At 40.5% G+C, this 19,303-nt stretch overlaps 1 protein-coding gene across 1 annotated transcript in view; it reads right to left on the bottom strand.

Annotated features, from left to right (window-relative positions):
* DCBLD1 (discoidin, CUB and LCCL domain containing 1) overlaps positions 1–19,303 on the bottom strand; it is a gene marked incomplete at both ends in the record, with an annotated part of 48,044 nt that overhangs the window by 9,900 nt on the left and 18,841 nt on the right. The window contains 6 exon segments of the mRNA XM_080341607.1: positions 489–704; positions 1,995–2,035; positions 7,571–7,704; positions 9,450–9,522; positions 10,276–10,327; positions 10,887–11,024. Coding sequence (XP_080197733.1) covers positions 489–704; positions 1,995–2,035; positions 7,571–7,704; positions 9,450–9,522; positions 10,276–10,327; positions 10,887–11,024 — 654 coding nt within the window.

The raw sequence follows: 19,303 nt of genomic DNA, 5'->3' as shown, positions 1-19,303 counted from the left end.
TGCTTTTTGATATTATGGTCCATATCATCGGTCTTTACATCTTTAGCAGCAACTGTAATTTACGTTTCTACAACTAAACCAGGAACTGGAAACAGGAATCTTTTTCACCTGGGCCATTATTTCAAAGGCTAGGATTTTAACATTTTTTTTAATATTGATTCCAGACCTGCATCATTTAATAGGTTCTAAGCAATCGTTTATCATCCATTCAGACTCTACAGGTCGCTGTGTAAATATTTTGTTCGGAAGCTACAGTGTGTTGACATCAGGCATGCATGACAGTTGAGTCCAATCCTATATCCCTATAGGAAGACCAGTCCTATAAATAGCCATGATTTCTTAAATATGAAAATAATATTCCTCAATGTAGAACATTTCATTACATTTAATGAAAGAAACACTGCATTAGTGCATTATTAGCTTTTCAACTGCACTTAGTTTCTTCTCTAGCTGAAACCCCAGCTTCTAAAAACCAGGCAGTGACATACCTGTTATTCTCTTCTTCTCTCCCAAGTCTATCTCCAACCATTCACGATTGCTGCTGTGGTTGGAGGCCCAAGACAAACCAGGGACATGAAGCCAAGCCTTGTCAGGAGACCACTGGAAGAGCTGCCCAAATTCGTTGGTCTCCTCCCAGTAGGAAGATGCAGTAACCTGGCTCTTGGAGAGGAATCCCTCTTCCAGACTGAGAGATTTATTGCAGCCTAGGAGTCCCCATACAGACAGACAGAAGGAGTTATTTTGCATTTTCACAGCATATTCTTATATTAGGCTAGAAACATATGAAGACCACCCACAACAGCAAAGTCAGATGTTGCTTAATCTAGTGCTAGCCTGATGCTATCCATTAGCGGTGGTGTTTGCCAGTCAATTTGTAGTGGATGATCCAGTACCAGAGCACTGCAGTCCCTCTCCTTTACCAATTTAGATCCTACATACATGATACCTGCTGACTACATCTGCTATTTTCCCCTTTCCATTTTGTTTTTTAACCTCTGCAGTTTAGTCTCAGTCATGTGAAGGCTTCTTATGTTTCAGAAGGAAAATTTAAAAATATAATATTTATGTTTCGAGATTGGCTTTAACTATTTTTTCTGTACCAAACATTTCTCAGATGAAGGCACTGTACTGAAAGGAACACTTTACTGTAAATATTTCATGATTCTCACCTGCAATTAGAGCTAGGAGAGTTACTCACTAGAGAAGCTCCTTGATATGGCTGCCAAGAGCTGATATCACAAAGATAATAGCTGCAGGTTAAGTATTACAAACTCCACCAAAGAACCCGCAAAATTTCTGCACATCAAGGTTCTTCAGAGAAAAGAGGCCAGTGGAGTAAGGTTTCAATGAAGTTAAAAATAATTCTCTGGCAATTTCAAAGGCCTGCACATGCTCTACAGTTTTCAGTGGAATAGTAAATGATTGTATTTATCTCAGATGACTGAAATATAACTCAAATGAATAAGAGCGAACTTTTCCCCCCTATTTGCTATGTTCTATGCAAATGAACAGCTTGACAGATTAAAGACGCTTTTGCATCTTGGAAAGCCATAAACAAAAACCCGTTCTGTATCAGTGCAATGTAAATATATTTTCATTCCTCTCTGTGTTTTCGTTCTCTTCTTGTATAATGAAGATGGGATTTATAAATGTCTGAAGAAAAACTGCTTTCATTTTCTGCCGTCTAAAGTGCATAAAAACAGGATTATCTGATTGCCATTTTTCATACGCTGGCACAAGAAATGTAACAGCAGAATGCTATTTCTGTTTCTCGTCTATGTGCATATGACCTATTCCTATTCTGCATTTTTTTCCTAGCTTGCTTCATGTATCTTCAATTTTTTTACTCAACTTGCCAATTTTAAAAAAATTGCTGTCCTAAAATATCCTTCCTAGACACTGCCTGACATTCTCCTGATTACTTTTCAAAAGTTTTACAGAAAATACTTAAATAAAAAGGTAAAATTTGAATAGCTAAAAGCCATTATTCTTACCATTTGAAGTAAATATAAACCGCTTATCTGACAGCGATCCTCTGTAAGAAAAGAAAAAGGCAATTCAGAAGGTGGTTATGGGAATGCCAAGGTACAGTTTCAGAATCACTGTTTATCTAGCAAAATATCTCTGGCTGGGTAGCTGCTTACTTTGTTGGCTGGTTATCTACCCCAGAAAGAGTGCTCTTGGGCATCTCTCACCATGACGGAATCGAGATAGTTATTTTTAATGGTTTTGAGCGTTTCTTTTGATTTAAAGTGGTGAATGGAGTTAAATGGAGTTGGTGGCCAGTCACAAGTGGTGTTCCCTAGGGCACAGTATTGGGGCCAGTTGTGTTTAATATCTTTATCAGTTATCTGGATCAATGGCCTGAGGTCAGTTGTTTAAGGTTCGACAAGTCCAAGTGCTGGGTCCTGCACTTGGGTCACAACAACCCCAGGTAGCGCTACAGGCTCTGGGAAGAGTGGCTGGAAAGCTGCTTGGCAGAAAAGGATCTGGGGGTGTTGACTGACAGCCGGCTAAACATGAGCCAGCAGTGTGCCAAGGTGCCTAAAAAAGCCAAGAGCATGCTGGCTTGTATCAGAAATAGTGTGGCCAGCAGGACTAGGGAAGTGATTGTGCCACTGTACTTGGCACTGGTGAGGCTGCACCTTGAATCCTGTGTTCAGTTTTGGGCCCCTCGCTACAGGAGAGACATCGAGATGCTGGAGAGAGTTCAGAGAAGGGCAACAAAGCTGGTGAGGGGCCTGGAGCACAAGTCTGATGAGGAGCAGATGAGGGAACTGGAGCTGTTTAGTCTGGAGAAAAGGAGGCTGAGGGGAGACCTTACTGCTGACTACAACTACCTGAAAGGAGATTGTAGCATGGAGGATATTGGTCTCTTCTCCCGAGTATGAAGAGATAGGACGAGAGGAAATGGCCTCAAGTTGCACAAGGGAGGTTTAGATTGGATATTAGGAAAAATTTCTTCACTGAAAGGACTGTCAAGCATTGGAACAGGCTGCCCAGGGAAGTGGTGGAGTCACTGTCTCTGAAAGTGTTTAAAAGACACGTAGACGGGGTGCTTAGGGACATGGTTTAGTGCTAGGACCTGGCAGTGCCAGGTTAATGGTTGGACCTGATGATCTTAAAGGTCTTTTCCAACCTAAATGATTCTATGATTCTATGAAAACGACTCTTCTTCCCATCAGCCTGTTAATCTTGCTGCGCACTTCTGCTTTTCTCCTCTGCAGAGACCAGCAATGTGAGAGCATTCAAAAGAACCAGGAGTTGGAAAGCTAACATGGCCTGAAGCTACCTGTGGTGCTCTGTTCCAGCACCGGGCCCAGGTCTATTCTCACCTACAGTAGCTTACATTACAGCAACTTCACTGAAATCAATTACTTTCTATCAGTCTAAGTCCACATCTAGTTTGAAGAAAATCCAGCCTTAAGCACTGTGAAAGAATTACACTTGATGGTGACTAAATTGCATCAGCTCTGGCCATTCCTATTTGAGCTGCAGGTGTATCACAGCCAGACTGAATGAAATCTACTCCTTGTTTTAATCTGGGTGGGAACTGGGTCTGTTATAACCACAACCAACAGGAATGGTTCTTTCTGCTCCATTAACACCACCACATCTATGGCTCCCCTTTTCTTCGTCTTGACATGGACTGCTTTGCTTCAGGAGCAAAGCCATTTCCTGGGCCACTGCACACAACCCTACACAATGCAGGACAAGATAAAATCACTGCTGTAAGGAAAAGCTGTGTTTTCCTTGGTCTCTCATGGAGCCACTTTCTGATTCCCAAAAAGATGCCCCTCAGGTTTCGTTGCAGAATGGATGACTCTGACTGGCTGCCTAACAAAAATAAAAGCCTGGGTTTTAATGTGAAATTAGTTTGGATTTCTTGACAATCTGACCCCTTCAATGTCGCTTTGATTAGCTGCACGCATCACTTGCCCCTTTTCAAAAGCCTTGGCCAGTGTGACTGAGCAGTAAAGCACCTTCTGCATCAAGACAGCTTCCACTCAGGCTGCCCTTTATTGTTGGCCAGGAAAATTTCCCCCGAGGTACCTTCTGTGGACTAACAGCGGTGTGCACAGCTGTATGTTTTGAGAGCACTGCAAACGTGGAACAGGAAAGTAGTCCCATGTCAGGGTCAATAAAAACACTGCCTCTTTTGGTCATTGAGGGGAAAGCTAATGACTACAGGCAAATGAAGCCCTTCAGAGATGACAGAGAGCACTGGGAGGGAGCTGATTTATTTGGGCATGTAGGCGGTAGAGTAGCTAGAAGGAGAAACTCAAGCCCTCCCTCCCACATCTTCCCTCCAGGCAATCCTCAGGGGCAATCAGATGTGCTCTGCTCGCTTCAAACCAGTTTGACATTACAGCCAAAACAATTTTTGCTTTCTTAGTGAATGCAAAGCAATCCATTTCAAGAGAAAAGAAGAAAACAAACACCTATGATGATCAGAAAAACCTACCCAAAACAGAAATCACTGTGCTCCTTGAGTACTTATTTATGAGATAAAGCTTTGTAATAAAAAAGTCACACAGATCCCTTTCAAATAGAGGGCTGTAATTTTAGCCAAGAAAAGGAGGAGGTTAGCATTTCTAAGGTCTATAAAGCTATGAAATCAAGCTGAAATACTTCTGCTATAACTCTGCAAGTCACTGAAGAGGACAAACTAATTCAGTTAAGTGGTAATTCATCAGTTTCCTAATGTGACAGGTGGCATTTGTCACACAAATTTCACTTCGTCCTTTAAGGGAACATATCGCCCCATGCTCCTCATTTTCCTACACAACCTTCAAGATCCTGCCTTGCTGACAATACAGGTGGCACGACCGCACAGGAGACCTGTGCTGGTAGCTCTGCAAAAAAAAGATGCTGATTCCCATAATAAACTTCTGTCAGCATCAAATACTCTTTCTTTTTTTTTTTTTTTCTTTTCAGAATTGATTTTTATAAGCAATGGAGGTTAACCCTGAATTTCACCTTTCACAGTTCATCAGCATGTGTTTTCTTGCGTTTTCAAAGACAAATGATTTCACGTGCATGAACGTACAGTCACAGGCCAGCTCACTTGAAAAAGCTAAACCCCCATATACATGTACAGGACTGTCTAATAAATCCACCCACTTGATCTTCATTATGGCATTTGTGGCTACAGGTCCACACATGGTTCATGAGAACAGAAAACCTCACAGATGCCAGAGCATAACAAGCCCACTGAAAAATAGAGTCAGGGAGGCCAAGGTCAGCTCTTGAGGGCTGGTGAGCAAGCGAGCCGTAACTCCACCGTCACATTTAACATATTTATCAGCTCGATGCATTCCAGCAGCAGCTGTTGATGAGTTCAATTTCGGCTCAAGTCACTAAATAACTTAAATCTTTAATACTGAAATCCACTATAAATGAGATTTTATAAACTTGAGTAAGCTTATATTTAAGGGCATCTAAAAAGCTTTTAGAGCACTGCTGTCTGAGCACCAACTTTTTCTTGCCAGCACTGGCTGCTCTGTAGGAATTTCTTGCAGCGTGTAGGTATTCTGAGCATACAGGAGACATGCAGCTTTGGAAATAACTCTTACAAAAGCCTTTTTAAAGCATAAAATGCATTGGTTCATTTTCTTAGTAAATAGGCCCACTGTTTCTAGGAACACTTTTCATGTTTTGAAATAAAAGGATTTCCCTGCATTCTCCAATTCCCCTCTCCTGGGATAACAGGCTCATACCAGCAGTTCTTTTGCTCCTGGGATTGTCCCAGCTCCCAGGAGCAGCAAAAGCATCCTGGGAAGTGCTGTGCTCACACTCCCATTTTTGTCTAACTCTGTGCCATTTTATTTGCAAGCATCTGACCCAGTATGAGCCAGTTTACCTTCGGTTCCCTGTATAATCTGTAGAAAGCAATGGTTGTTTCCTGAGGGCAATTCAGTCCCTTGGAGATGTGCGTTGTGCTGGAGGAGTGACTGTCTGGCCTGGTAGGCAGGAAGGCTAAGGGGACTGCTCTTCTCCTTAGGGTGTTCTCTCAGGGGCCTCCCATTAAATGGGCTAAATCCGAGCCCTGGAGGCTGCCTTCAGCCTAGAAATGTACTTTCCACCTCTCTTGCAAATAAATGGGAGTTTTCCCGCTTGATGTAATAGAGGCAAGTTTGCATCACTGCATTTCTATTACCCACATGAAACATATAGGATATGTTGTGACCAGGAACATTAAAAAGATGCTTGATAGTTAAGGTGATGGATTAACCATGCAAACAGTGTTTTCCACCAGCATGTGTACATTTGCTGTCTTATATGCTTCATTCATTGCCCACTAGCTGTTGTACAGTGAAAAAAAAATACACATGGGAATCCAGCTGCCTTTCATTATAGCATTGCATGCACTACTGTCCAAGTTACTCCTTCTGGGATTCTCAGGGATCATGAACATAAATGGTTCTGTCCATAAATGGTTCTGTAACATCTTTAGATAAGGCACAAAATATTTAATTTAGGATTTCACTAAGGTGGCACGTGTGATGGAAAGAATCAGTATTATTTGTTTGCCTGGTGCTTGAGCTGAGCTCTCAGTCCTTCTTTGCTTGAGACAAGTTTATATTAATTTTCTTTTGCAATTAACTTTCAAGAAAAGCAGAAAATATTTAGGCTTTATAGGCCTTTGGCTAGTGGTCTACATGCTACCCAGCTTTGCATACTCCAGTGCCACTATATATAAAACATTTCAATCTGTGCTGAAGCTTAAGCCCAACAACAGACCAAATGAATGTTTTTATTTTTTAATGAATGAAACCATGATTGTAAAATTGTCCAGAGGGTGTGGAGAAATCATGGGAAAAACAGGAAGAAAGTATAAAAAAGATATATTTCCTTATTTCTCATAAGCTGTAGGACTGAGGAGATATCTCTTCCTATCAAAAAAATAAAAAGCCTCATGAAAAATCCAGATAACATTTGAAAATTAAAAAATATAAACCAACAGGAATGACAGAGGCGGCTGCTGGAAGGGCTTACTGTGCTGGATAGAGATTAGAGGATTTATTTCTACTTCAACAGCAGTACAATTAAAAGTCAGAAGATAAGTGGTAAATATAACACCCTTGCTATAAATATTCTAAAAAAGAAAAACTCTGAACATGTCAAAAGCACAAAGTTTAAGAAGTTGTACATTAAATGCCCTATGGCTCAACGGCACTTTTTATTTATTCATTCTTCCGAGCTTTTTTAAAACCTTGACATGAATTTAGCATGATTTATTAGCGCATTGACTAAAGGTGTTTGTTGCAGAACATCGTACTTCCATGTATCTGCTAACAAAGTAATTTTCAAGTATATTTTGGAAGGAATAGAAGGAAAAAAAAATAGAAAATACCACCCTATATGGTGTAGAGCCACTGAAAACTTGGAACATCTTCTCATATCCAATGCCAACACAATTTTAATAAAGCTGTAGAGACAAAGCCCAAAAGCCCCTAGACCCACACCTAGCAATTTTTCCTCCCCCAAAAAAGTGTCCCCACCTGCTTCTGCTGGCCTGGCCAGCGCATGGTGCCCCGAGGGTGCTCCTGGAGCCAGCGGTACTCACTTGTGCGAGGGGACACCATTGGCGACGACACCTTCGTAGTGGCTGATGCCCTTCTGCTGGGTGACGCTGATCTGGCCGCCCAGCTCGTCCGCGATGATGCCCGCATGTATCGCCGACTTGCACAGCAGCGAGGTCTGAAAGGCAGAACCCATCAGAAGCCAAAGCTCAGAGAATCAATCTGACGAACTGCTAATGCTTTCAACTTCCCAGCCACTGGTATATAAGTGTTATGGCTCATAAAATCCAGCAAAGGCTCAAGAGGAATAATGGTGGGGGTGGGGAGGGAAGAAAGAACAGTAGTCTCTGAAAAAATACATTCACTTCTGAAAGTCACCTTTTTTTTTTTTTTCTTTTTTCCAAAAGAAAAAACAAATAATCTGCTTCTGAGAAGATGTTGTAAGGTTTGAACCTATTAAGTATTGTGTCATTCCTTGGGAAAACAAAGTCAAAGGCAAGGCAACTCTTTTTTGCAAAGAGAAAGTTATAATTACTTTATGGACTTGCCTGAAGGCAAACCTATCTATTACTGCGCCTTAGGATTTGAGTCATGATGTACTTAGGCAATTTGGCTATATGGTGACTGGCTGCCACTGGGTTTTAAGTATAGCCCATTTGCCCGTGTCTCTGGTGGGATAATCCACATAAAGGAAGAATACAGGCAGGACAACTTGTGTGCCAACTAGGTGGCAATGATGTACTCCTGGGCTAGGAGAGAGCAGAGAAGGGCCAGCAGAAAGGTGCAAAGGAGGCATTCCCAGCAGCTGCTGACAGAGATGGGTCCCAGTCACAGGGGCCTGGCTTGGGCTATGCTACTGGACAAGCTGGGCTGTCCCCTCCCAGGAGGGCTGGGAGAGGTGGGGACACAAAGGCAGCAGAGCTCCAGGGGTGCCCTGCGGGTCTTTCCCATCAGAAAAGCTGAGTCCTCATTAACGGTGGAGGGAAAATTTCTTTCAAAAATTCCTCAGTGCAGATAAGATCTGCATGAGGTCATGCCATGTGCTGCTTTTCTTTCCTAATCGCCCAAACGAAGGGCAAGAATAACTGGCTAACGTGGCATTTCTTTGTTTCTTCAGCTCTGCACTTTCCAGGCTGGAGTAGTGAGCTTGAATAACTGGACGAACAGGTTAATCATGAACACTGACTTTTAGGAAACCCCATATTTGTGATAGGGTGGGATTTTACATCAGTGGCATGATTAAACATACTACCCTGAGAGACGTAAAGATTTCACAGGCATGACGGGAGGGGAGTCCAGGATGAGGGGCACAGAAAGGGCAGAGCTCTGTGTGATGTGAACTGTGGATAAATGCAACCACTCAGGCAAATTCTTTGCTTTAAAGAATGAGCTGTTAAAACAACCCAAGAGGTTGGTAGTTATCAGTGGGATGTGATTAAGCAGTGTATAATGCTTATTTCATCTCAGAGCAGATTGCTGGGATACTGCAGGCGTAATCTTAAATAAAACCCTTCTGCTACTGAAATATATATTTTTTTTTTCCTACAAGAGAGAACTTTAGAAAAGGCATGCACATGGACTCCAAACAAGTAAAAGCTGAAGTTGTAGGAATATTTAGTACATCAGTGAGTACTGCCTCAAGAGAGACAAACCCTATGCTGGATTTTGCCAGAAACCGCAAATCAGCAGGTGTATTTGACAAGTCAGTGGACTTTGCTCTCGCACAACTGATACATCTGTTTGAAAAGTGTCTCTGGGTGCTTATATACTGATAACATACTCATATACTGATAATAAAAGGTATATCTAACACAGCTGGGAAGAATTACTGACAAAAGTCAAGCAGCGAAAGTTGAAACCAAGTTGTGCTGTGCTTCTCTGTTCTGTCTTTATAAATGTCCCCTCATTACCCTGTGTACTTACATCTCTGTATCCATCTCCGATGTTCCCAGAAATGTCACCTGCTATGTCTCTGCACCCAGCAGGACAGTATCTGCTGTAGTGAGAGAAAAGAGGCTTGCTTAAAATATGAACTGTAGTGCTGACACACAGAAACAAACCCGCACAAAAAAAATGCTCTCAAACCAATAAGCATTTTAGCACTAAGTTCTGGCTGATGATCTGTTAGTGAGTGAAGAAGGTAAATAAATGGGCCCTTGAGTTCATGAGTGGACTGCACACGGCAGCATGCAAAGAACTAGAAAAGCAGTTTTGCAAGGGCATTTCTGTTTAATTCTCTCGTTCTACAAATGTGATCACATGAGTTTTCAGCACAGCCCAGATAAGAAGCCTACATGCACGTCCAGACAGTAGGCAGAAGAGCACAATTTATTACCATTTCAAATCCTATCACAAAGTTCAAGGAACCAAGAAATTATAGCTTGTCCTCAGATAATCTTGTATCAGCTAGGATGTGATCTGCTCTCAGGAGAAGCACTGGAATTTGAGGCTACTTTGAATTTCAAAGTGGAAACTCTTTTTACATACACCATGTATATGTACGCCCTAATGAGAATTGCTGAGAGCTCTGTAACTCTGTTCCCTCATTTTTCTGTGCTGCAGACTTCCATTCTGCGCTACTGCTTCTCACAACTGGGTCTTGGGCTATTACAGCATCAGAGCTCAAAATAATTCACTTATCCAGAAAACCAAGACTGTACCTGCCTTATCTGACATTTTCTAACAACTGGACCAGACGACAGACACAGTAAAGTCAGCCAGAGCGCAGAGAGCTGCAAACCCTCTTTACCTGTATTCAGCCTTTGTGTAGTGGTTTGCTCGTTCCAAGCATGTGATTAGATCTGTGAAAAATTTACAAATGTCAATCCCCATTGCAGGATGTAGAAATACAGACAAAATATTTGCCTAAATATGAAATTACATTTACAGACCTCTGCGTACAGTACTTAAACAACTTTAATAGATGGAAAGCAACAGCTATGGTTTTCCTTCATTCTTTTCATCTCTCTCTTCTACTCTTCTTATATTGTACACCTTCAACATAGTTGCACAAACTCCCAGAATATTAAATGTAGGAATCAAATCTTAATCTCTCCTATCCCTTCATCCTCTCACTGGGTGGTAGACGCTGGATTCTGGAATACAGTGGAGCTTCAAGGAGAAAATACTAATTTTCTTTCACTGGGCCTGTATTGCAATTTGTCTAGGTAAGATTTCTGCAGCTATTATATCTGGTTACAACTGCTTCTTGCACACATGCTATTAAAAATATCATGGTTTGTGCTAATCTGGAAATATTTAGGACCAAACATTTGGGCTAAAGTCTATATGTGTAGAGAAGATCATTAAATAGAGGGAACTATGCCACTAATCCTTTAGTACTTTTGGATTTCACCTTACCTGGGTGATCACTACTGGCATAGGACAACAGAAAGCCTCGTCCTGACACATGGGATCCACTCTCAAAGTGAATAGTCGCCTCATTGCTCTCCAGAATGATTTCTTTGGGGACGGGCATCACATTGCCACAGTATGGACCTACAGACAGAAGAAAGAAGTTTACAAAAGTTTAGATGACATAATTAGGTTGGAATATTCTCATGATTAGCAAAGAGTTTCATAACACTCATTCTCCTTCAGTACCAATGCAAATGTTGACAAAAGGGTTTTGGCTTCAGTCCTTTATGGGTATGAGCTCCTGACAAGGAGTGGCCAGGATCCAATTGTTTCTCCACGGCAGCAATTCCAGTATCCAGGTCTCTCATCACATAAGCCTTAAGAGAATGATTAATGCCCTTGGGCCTTTGAAGTACAGCGTGCTTACAACCAGCAGTAACTCATTAGAGAAAAGAACAGAACATTCAAAGGCAACCCAAGGGATCTACACAGGGTCCCCTAGATAAACTCTCCAGATGTGTACAGCTCATGCTGCTGTAGCACAGCAGCCATTCAGAAGATAAAATCACAAACAGGGTACCTGGTTTTCAAGGACCCATGTGCCACAAGCCAAATCGTACTACAAGGCAGTATCATTTTACTCAGAAAATTTCCTAATTTATTTTCCTTTTAAAAACATCATCAGACCATTGAAGTATACAGTTCAAGTGTCTAATTTTAAACAAAAAAGAGAGGGAGAGAAAGGAGAAGATGAAGGGGCTGGGACAGGGAGACGAAAGATTTGTGCTTACATTGAGTTAGATAAGGGTTTTATAGCTACCAATAGCAGTATCTTGGAAGAGTCTTTGGGACACTCATCTCTCATGACAGCAGGCATGCTCGGGACTCTTAATAATTACATTTGTTTCTTCAGAAGTCAGTTCCTGAGGGGAGCCTTCTTTTGAGATGGCTATAGTTTTTGCTCTTGTCTTCTGTCACCAGACCTGGGTGCAAACACTTGTCTCTGGCTGCCCTCAGGAACAGATGACAAAGAAAATTCCAAAGCAGCTTGGGTACACTTTTGCAAGTTTATGAGGATGATTACAATATAAACTGCATTTTGTAAAATGGCATTTTTATTTTTTTCCCTAAGAGAAAAAACAAACAAGACCCTTTACAAGCCCTCATCCCATCTGTTCTGGTGAATGACAGCTTTTGGATCCCACAGCAAGTCCTTGGGATGGAAAAGGATCACTTTAATTTTTCCTTGATAACCTCATTTTACAGGTAGTGGCTACTTTAGAGTAACTTAGAACTGACTTCTGAGATACAAGAAATTACAATCACAGCACAAATTTGATGAGTGGTACGCTTCCTTCATTTTGCTTGATACTCTTGGGGTGGGTCTTTCCCAAATAATTCATCGGCCTTATAGTAACTGTAATACCAGCCTATTTGTAATCCAAATGGAGCCAATAACAGCCACTTGTCAGCAGAATGGGACAAACCAGAGGAACTCTTGTCTTTTGGCTTATAAAAATCGTACGGCGAAGCCAGGCAGGCAGAGAAACAAGCAAAGAGTGTGACATTTCCCTGGAGTACTCGTGTTGAAAATGACTCACAACTTAGTCAGAGAAAACAGTGTCTATAAAAAGGGTTAAACAAATTGCTTAGGAAATGAACTTATCAAAAAGACAGCATCTGACACTGTGTCATACCAGACAACTGCACGAGTGATTTATTTGAGGAGGTCTTTTGTGTCAGATTGCTGTGGGAGAAGTAAAGTGCTTTGATTTTTCTTTTTTTTTCAAGAGAGAGAAAGGGGAAGACGACAGGCAGCCATCGCATTTCTTCAAAATGAAACACCTGAGAAAGCTTTAGTCCTTTTCTTCTCTCAAGGATTGCCTCTATGTATTTTCTCACAAGTGCTCCTTGGCTTTCTCCCTCACAGCAACTGGCAGTGACCTATCTGCTCCGTAGGTATAATTTAGATGGCTGATTCACTCAACCACACACTGGCTGGATCAGGGCTATGTGTCTCCATCAGTAGCAAGTCTACATATATTCCAGGTAATTACACAAACAAATCACACATGTCATAAGCAAAAACAATAAAATAAAAAAAGTCTAGACACATAGAGTTGTATAATCCAAATGAGAGCCAAAATTCAGAAACAGTCAGCCTAAGAAATCAGCATGCAATGCCTAAGGACAAGTTTCTACTGTTAAGTAACAAATCCAACAAGGGTTACCAGGCTACTGTTGTCTTCTGACAAGAGCAGTTCTGGTGGACCAAGAGACTCCCATAGGTAGCTCAAAACTAAGGGGGCCTAGGACTAATTCTTTAAAGAATATAGAAGCAAGAAACAGTATCCACTTAAGGAATATTTTCCAAAAGTCTACCGGTTTTCTACATAGATTTTTTTAAAAAGGTGTTTATTAATACTACAAAACGTTCATGTGTTCCTTTGTTGCAAACTGAGAAAGTATTTCCAAATATTTCAACACAGTTCTTCTCAATAATTCAGGCAATATCCTATCAACACTACACTGCCAGGTCTTCAGATTGTCCTGAGATCTAGCAGAGTTTCTGTGTTATCAAATACAGAAATGGGCACTGAGAGGTACGGTTTAGAAAAGAAGTTTAAGTGTTATCTCACCCCTCTATTGCTGTTCTTAGAGAAACCCATCAGATACCAGTTTAGCTAAGAGGTTCTTTACCCCTGAAAGAACTACAGATGTGTGCAGCCTGTTTTAGGAAGAGGTGTTATTCTGCTCTTTTCAGTGCTTACTGTGTTTTGAATGACCAATGTAAGCACCTTTTTGATCAGACTTACTTAATACTGTTTTATGTTTAGCAGCACTGCTCTCCATTATGCCAAGTTTTTGCTGAGTGGCCTTTTTAACTTCAGATTCTGGTTTTCTCCCTAATCAATTTATTTTACATTGACAATCTTCTGAGAAATTCCTCAAGGGGACAACTGGTAATGTTTAGAAAATAAAACTTATTCAGGGTCAAGACAATTCTTCAGGTTCAGTTTTGACTGATTGGAGAATGTTATATTTTAATCTATTTTCTAATTTCCTTTAGAAAAATGTCTTTGGTTTTAACCACATGTACACTTTCCTATGCACTTCTACACAGCAGTCCTCCATTTACTTCCCTATTGTTAAGCCAGAAGCGAAAGGGTGGTCTCCCAGGCTCTCTGCATTTTGGCTTGTGGTAGGCCTGAATTAGATGCACTTTATATACACAGTAACACCCAGCAGATTTGCTATCCATTGACTTAACTATTACCTTGAATACGTATATTGTGAGATTTTATAGACATTTGAAGATTAAAACCAAACAGCATGTATAGACATTAGACTTCATCTGAAAACTGTATTTATTAGTCAGTGTTTTCCACTTGCAATTGAGGTGACAAAAATACTACTTTATTACCTACTTTTAAAACTCATACATGCTCCCTGTCTTCTCTGTGTTCCACTTAGGACTTCTTGATTTCCCCAGGCTGTCCATATGAGTACTGTACAACCAGAGTGGAGAGATGATGGAGAAAGCCTTAGTTTGTGCCTGGTATGAAATGAGAAACTTGTCTATAGGGCGCTGTTAGCTATTACTGCAGCATTTGGACTTGACTCTGGATAAATACTTAATTCCTAAACTTGGAACTAAGCCAAAAGTTTAAGATCCTTTTTGAGAACTGCCAGATCACATTATCAGTTTTTCATCTTCTAATGTTAGTTGTGAGGTGGGTTGTTTTGCATATTCGGCTTGAAAAATAAGTAGTGAATGCTGATCTGGCTCCCTGTTTCCTGTTAAAGTGACTCAGCTGGAGCTCTGCTAGGGTAAGTAGGCGGGATTGTTTGGTTTGTTTACTAAGAACAAAGAAAAGAGTTTGATTTGATAAACAGATGTGTTACATGTCATGAAACTGAGTAGGTGTTCTCCATATTTCAGTATTACTACATCTAGATGCCTGGGCCTTTTCTTCTTTCAGTGTCTCATTAACGAGTTGGCCCAACTGTGGTTGTGCCTGTTCACTCCAAATTCTTTAATATATATGTATCTTTAAAATTCTGCAGGAGAGCTGTTAAGGGCCTAGGAATTTTGAATGTATCTAATTTAGCATTCTCTATAATTAAACTAAAATGTAATGCCTTTGGTCCAGAACTCCTGCTCTGTTGGTATGGTTTAAGTGATTTAAATGAAATACTTTTATTTTGGAATCCCTGTCTCCAAGCACTATTAACATCCTGCAAGATACATGGTACATTGTCTCCTGGATATCCTTTGGCTGGTTCATCAGGAGACGGAAGAGATTATTTTACATGTTGTTTATTTTTTAAATGTTAGCAATAGTCTGCAGCTTTTGTCTTTTTTCATAATGTCGTTTTGTAAATCTTATGATCTTTATAGCACTGTCTGGTTTTATGAAGTCTAGTTTACTTCTATTGTCAACCAGAATCTGGCATATTTCCGGAGGTTCCTTTGTTGAATTACGTTCCTTTATTTTTTTCTACTTCCTTTAAGAAGCGCTGTGCCTAGAGGACTCTTCTCTCATACTAGCTGGCAATGCCTACATGCCATTTGTTTCTGTAGTTCTTAACACTTTCTGCCTCTTCCGTAAGACTTTTTCTTCCTTTTAAGTGTAATTCTGTCCCTCTTTAGCTAGTGCAAGTCCGGTTCATTCTGCTTGTTCTGCTTTCAGATTCATCAAATTCATTTGAAAACTGGAGCTTGACATCTGCAAAGGTCTTTAAGAAACTCAGTTTAGATATCAGCTTGTAATGTCCACTCTTCAATGGGGATTTTCCTCCCTTTTCTTTAACCTTAGTCTAGGAGATTAAGGCAGGGCTGGGGAGTGATGTGTAGCAATGATCCCATAGATCTCCAAGATTATAATTTCCTGGGGAGTTTGTTTGGGCAAGAAAACATTTTAAATTGTGATCCTTATAATCAGTAGCCTTTTCTCAAATAAAGCAATTTAGAAGTACCTCAGTAGCTGAGGAGGGACAGGGGATGTGATGAACATGGATTAAAGCTTGCTTCACTTCAGAACTAAAAACTCAGCCAGAGCACAAGTCTTTCATAAAACCAGCAAGGATCTGTTATATGAAAACATCTGCATTCTTGAAATTCGTTTCCATCCCATGTTCACACAAATGTTTCACTTTCATAAGCAGTAACTCTTCCTGTCCCACTACCAAGGAGGAAAGGAGAGGTCACCTCTCTTTGTTCCAACCCTGTCACACACACTCAGGGATAACCAGTGTCACCCTGCAAGGACACTCCAGGAGACAAAAAGTGTTGCTCCATGCCCTTCTTTCATAGAATCATAGAATGTCCTGAGGGAACCCACAAGTATCATCGAGTCCAACTCCTGTCCCTGCATAGGACAACCCCAAAATTCATGCCATGTGTCTGACAGCATTGTCCAGTCTCTTCTTGAACAATGTCAGGCTTGGGACCATGACCACCTCTCTGGGAACCCTGTTCGAGTGCTCCCCCACTCTCTGGGTGAAGAACCTTTTCCTAATGTCCAATCTAAACCTCCCGTGGCACATCTTCCTGCCTTTCCCTTGGGCTCTGTCTTTGGTTCCTAAAGAGAAGAGTTTGGTGCCTGTCCTTCCTTCTCCCTTTGTGAGGAAGCTCTAGACCGCCATGAGGTCTCCTCTTAGTCTCCTCTTCTCCAGTAACTTTAGCTCTCCTCATATGGCTTCCTCTCCAAACCCTTCACCAACTTTGTGGCCCTTCTTTGCAAGATGTGGGGAAGGTGGTATTTAATACTCAGTAGATGTGAGTTGACAGGGCAGTCACATTTGTCAGTCAGGATGAGACAGCCCAGTTATTCAACATCTAACCCTGTGCAACACAGGCTGACCTCAGATTGCATGGTAAACATTTCTCATTTTAAGAAAAACAAATATAACTTTCAGTTAGCATTTCCAAATGGTTGCCAAAGACAATGATAAAGGAACGAAAAGACATCTAAGCAGAACAAGGCTGGAGGAGTAATTACAATTTTAAAAGCAAGGGTCTGGGCCACCTGTGCCAGCTGTAGGTCTGTCTGCTTGACCTCAGGTGAGATCCCCCACTTCTAACCTGGCTGTGGTTTTAACCAAACCCGAAGACAAAAGCACAACTACAGTTAGGAATACTTAGTAATGACCTGTAGCTGTTTAAAAAACCAAACAACCCAAAAACCAAAACCCAGAAAAACACACAATGCACTTCATGCAGCTAAGAGGAAAAAATAATTAATTTGATAAAAGAAAAGCAGACATTCTTTGTTGTATAAATCTTTCCAAAGCTGAAACCTCAGGATACTGCAACCACTCAGGTGAAACCCAACTATTAGGAGAGTTCTGACTGTTGAGAAACTGCTTGACTTGATCTTCAGTGAGAACTTGTCTGGGCATTTCCCTGGATTTCTTGAAATACCAGAAACAATACTGTAATAGCAAGTTTCCTTTGAGGGGCAAAAAAGAAATGCAGACACACCCTTTATTCAAGCAAGACATTTATATACAGTACATAATAAGGAAAGACTGGTTCAATGAATCCCCTCAAGTCATAATGACAGGTAGGAGGCATCTGAAGGTGCTCGGTTCTCCTGCACACTCCCGTGCACACTCACTCTCAGCAGCCATGAGACACTCGCACATGAGTAAATGCTCCATTTGTCTAACCACCCTTAGTGACTGGAGAAAGCATTTTCAGTAATTTCTCCATCTATTTCATGCTAGTTACTGGCTGTAAATTATGCAAGAACAAGTTAACTGCACTAACTCTTCAAATTATTACTAGTCACTCAGCAGATCTGACATCCACCCCAGAGGAACACATCAGCCTCCTACTGACTGCAAGTGAATGGAGAAATAAGTAGACACTTATCTCTTCTTCGATCTATCTCTCCAGTCAAGACTGATTATCATCTCACAAAATTAAGGGAAAAAAAATACTAAGCCATTAGTTGGGGAAAGAAGGGGGGAAAAAAGCAAGAAAAAAGGTCAAAAGAGGTACAGAAGTCTGATAAAGATATGAAAAGAAGCTGACTAAAAGCAGCTCCTGTCAAACTTTTAAAACATTTATGCTACACCTTAATAAGCAGTGCATGTTGTGTTCACGAGAACTACAGGGACCACATGGTTAATCTTGTTTTCACATATCCCTTTAACTAATTAAAAAATCAGAAGCTCTAATTCAGAGCTTAGTATTTTTAATATGCTCAGGTAATGCAATTAACTTGAGAAGAAAAGCATTTAAGTAACAGTTGCACCTTGTCTACACCACAACAATGTGCTTCATATTAATTTTTCTTTTAGATTCCTTTAGTGTGACAAAAAAAAAAAAAAACCAAACATTTTCATCCAGGACAAAGCTATGCCTTGGAAACAGAACATGACCATCTATTTATTTCTCCTAGAGACAACACGTGCAAAGCTGTGCTAATATTTAAAGGTTTGCCAGACAAAGGTGACTCAGTTTCACCAAAACTGGTGTTAGACTTACCTTTGCTGACTGATGATTAATATTTTCACATTTAAGTCTGGATGCAAAACTAACAGTTTGAATTAAAAAAAGGCTTGCTACAACTTCTTTCCTCTGGTGAACACTGAAGAAAATAGTCTGCAGAGTAATAACCCAGAGATACAGTGTTCCTGTGCTTTATGCCTCTGGTTTTAAAGCTTCATTAAGATTATTTAATGATGAACTTTTGATTGCAGTATTGGAGAAACCTACTAAATGCAATGGCTGCTTTCACAGGTCCAAAGTTGAGATGTATCAAAAGTGAGAAGAACTGTGGTGTCATGTTTGTGTTCCAGGTAATCTGGGAGGCTTCAGTAAATCGGCAGATGCAACAACACTACACACCTTTCTATGAAGGAATTAGATACACAGCACTCTTCTACCAGTCTACAAAATTTGAGGAGTGCTCTGAACTTAAATAAAACGTATATATAAGTGGTGTCATCTGTAGTCATCGACTTACAAAAGTGAAGATATCAGTGTTATGGCTAACATAAATCAATTAATCTGTTCATTTGTATATATTAATAACAGTTTGCCCTTACTGCATGGAACATAAATACCCCAAACAAGAATTGAGTTACTCCTGCCTGTACTGCATGAATCCCAGTAGAAGGTTATAACAATGAAGGAATCAATTAAATGTAAAGAGAACACATGGGAGAAATCTGAAAGGAAAACAATACTTTGTCATCTGAAGACTTTTTTATAGTAATTTTATATTTATGCACATAATCTACTGTTTTGCTTCTGACCAATTTTCTAAGCTTCAGGTACAGTTCTCAAAAGATGTTTGTATGTATACCAACATCACTTGGTTGTTTTCTGTAGAGTTGAAGAGATCGATATGATATTTAAAACATTTCCCTTTGGACCTTATTGTCTTTTAATTGCAAACCTCTGA

Source organism: Nesoenas mayeri (assembly GCF_963082525.1).
Source record: "Nesoenas mayeri genome assembly, chromosome: 3".
Taxonomy (NCBI): domain Eukaryota; kingdom Metazoa; phylum Chordata; class Aves; order Columbiformes; family Columbidae; genus Nesoenas; species Nesoenas mayeri.
This window is presented reverse-complemented; position numbering and strand designations above follow the sequence as displayed.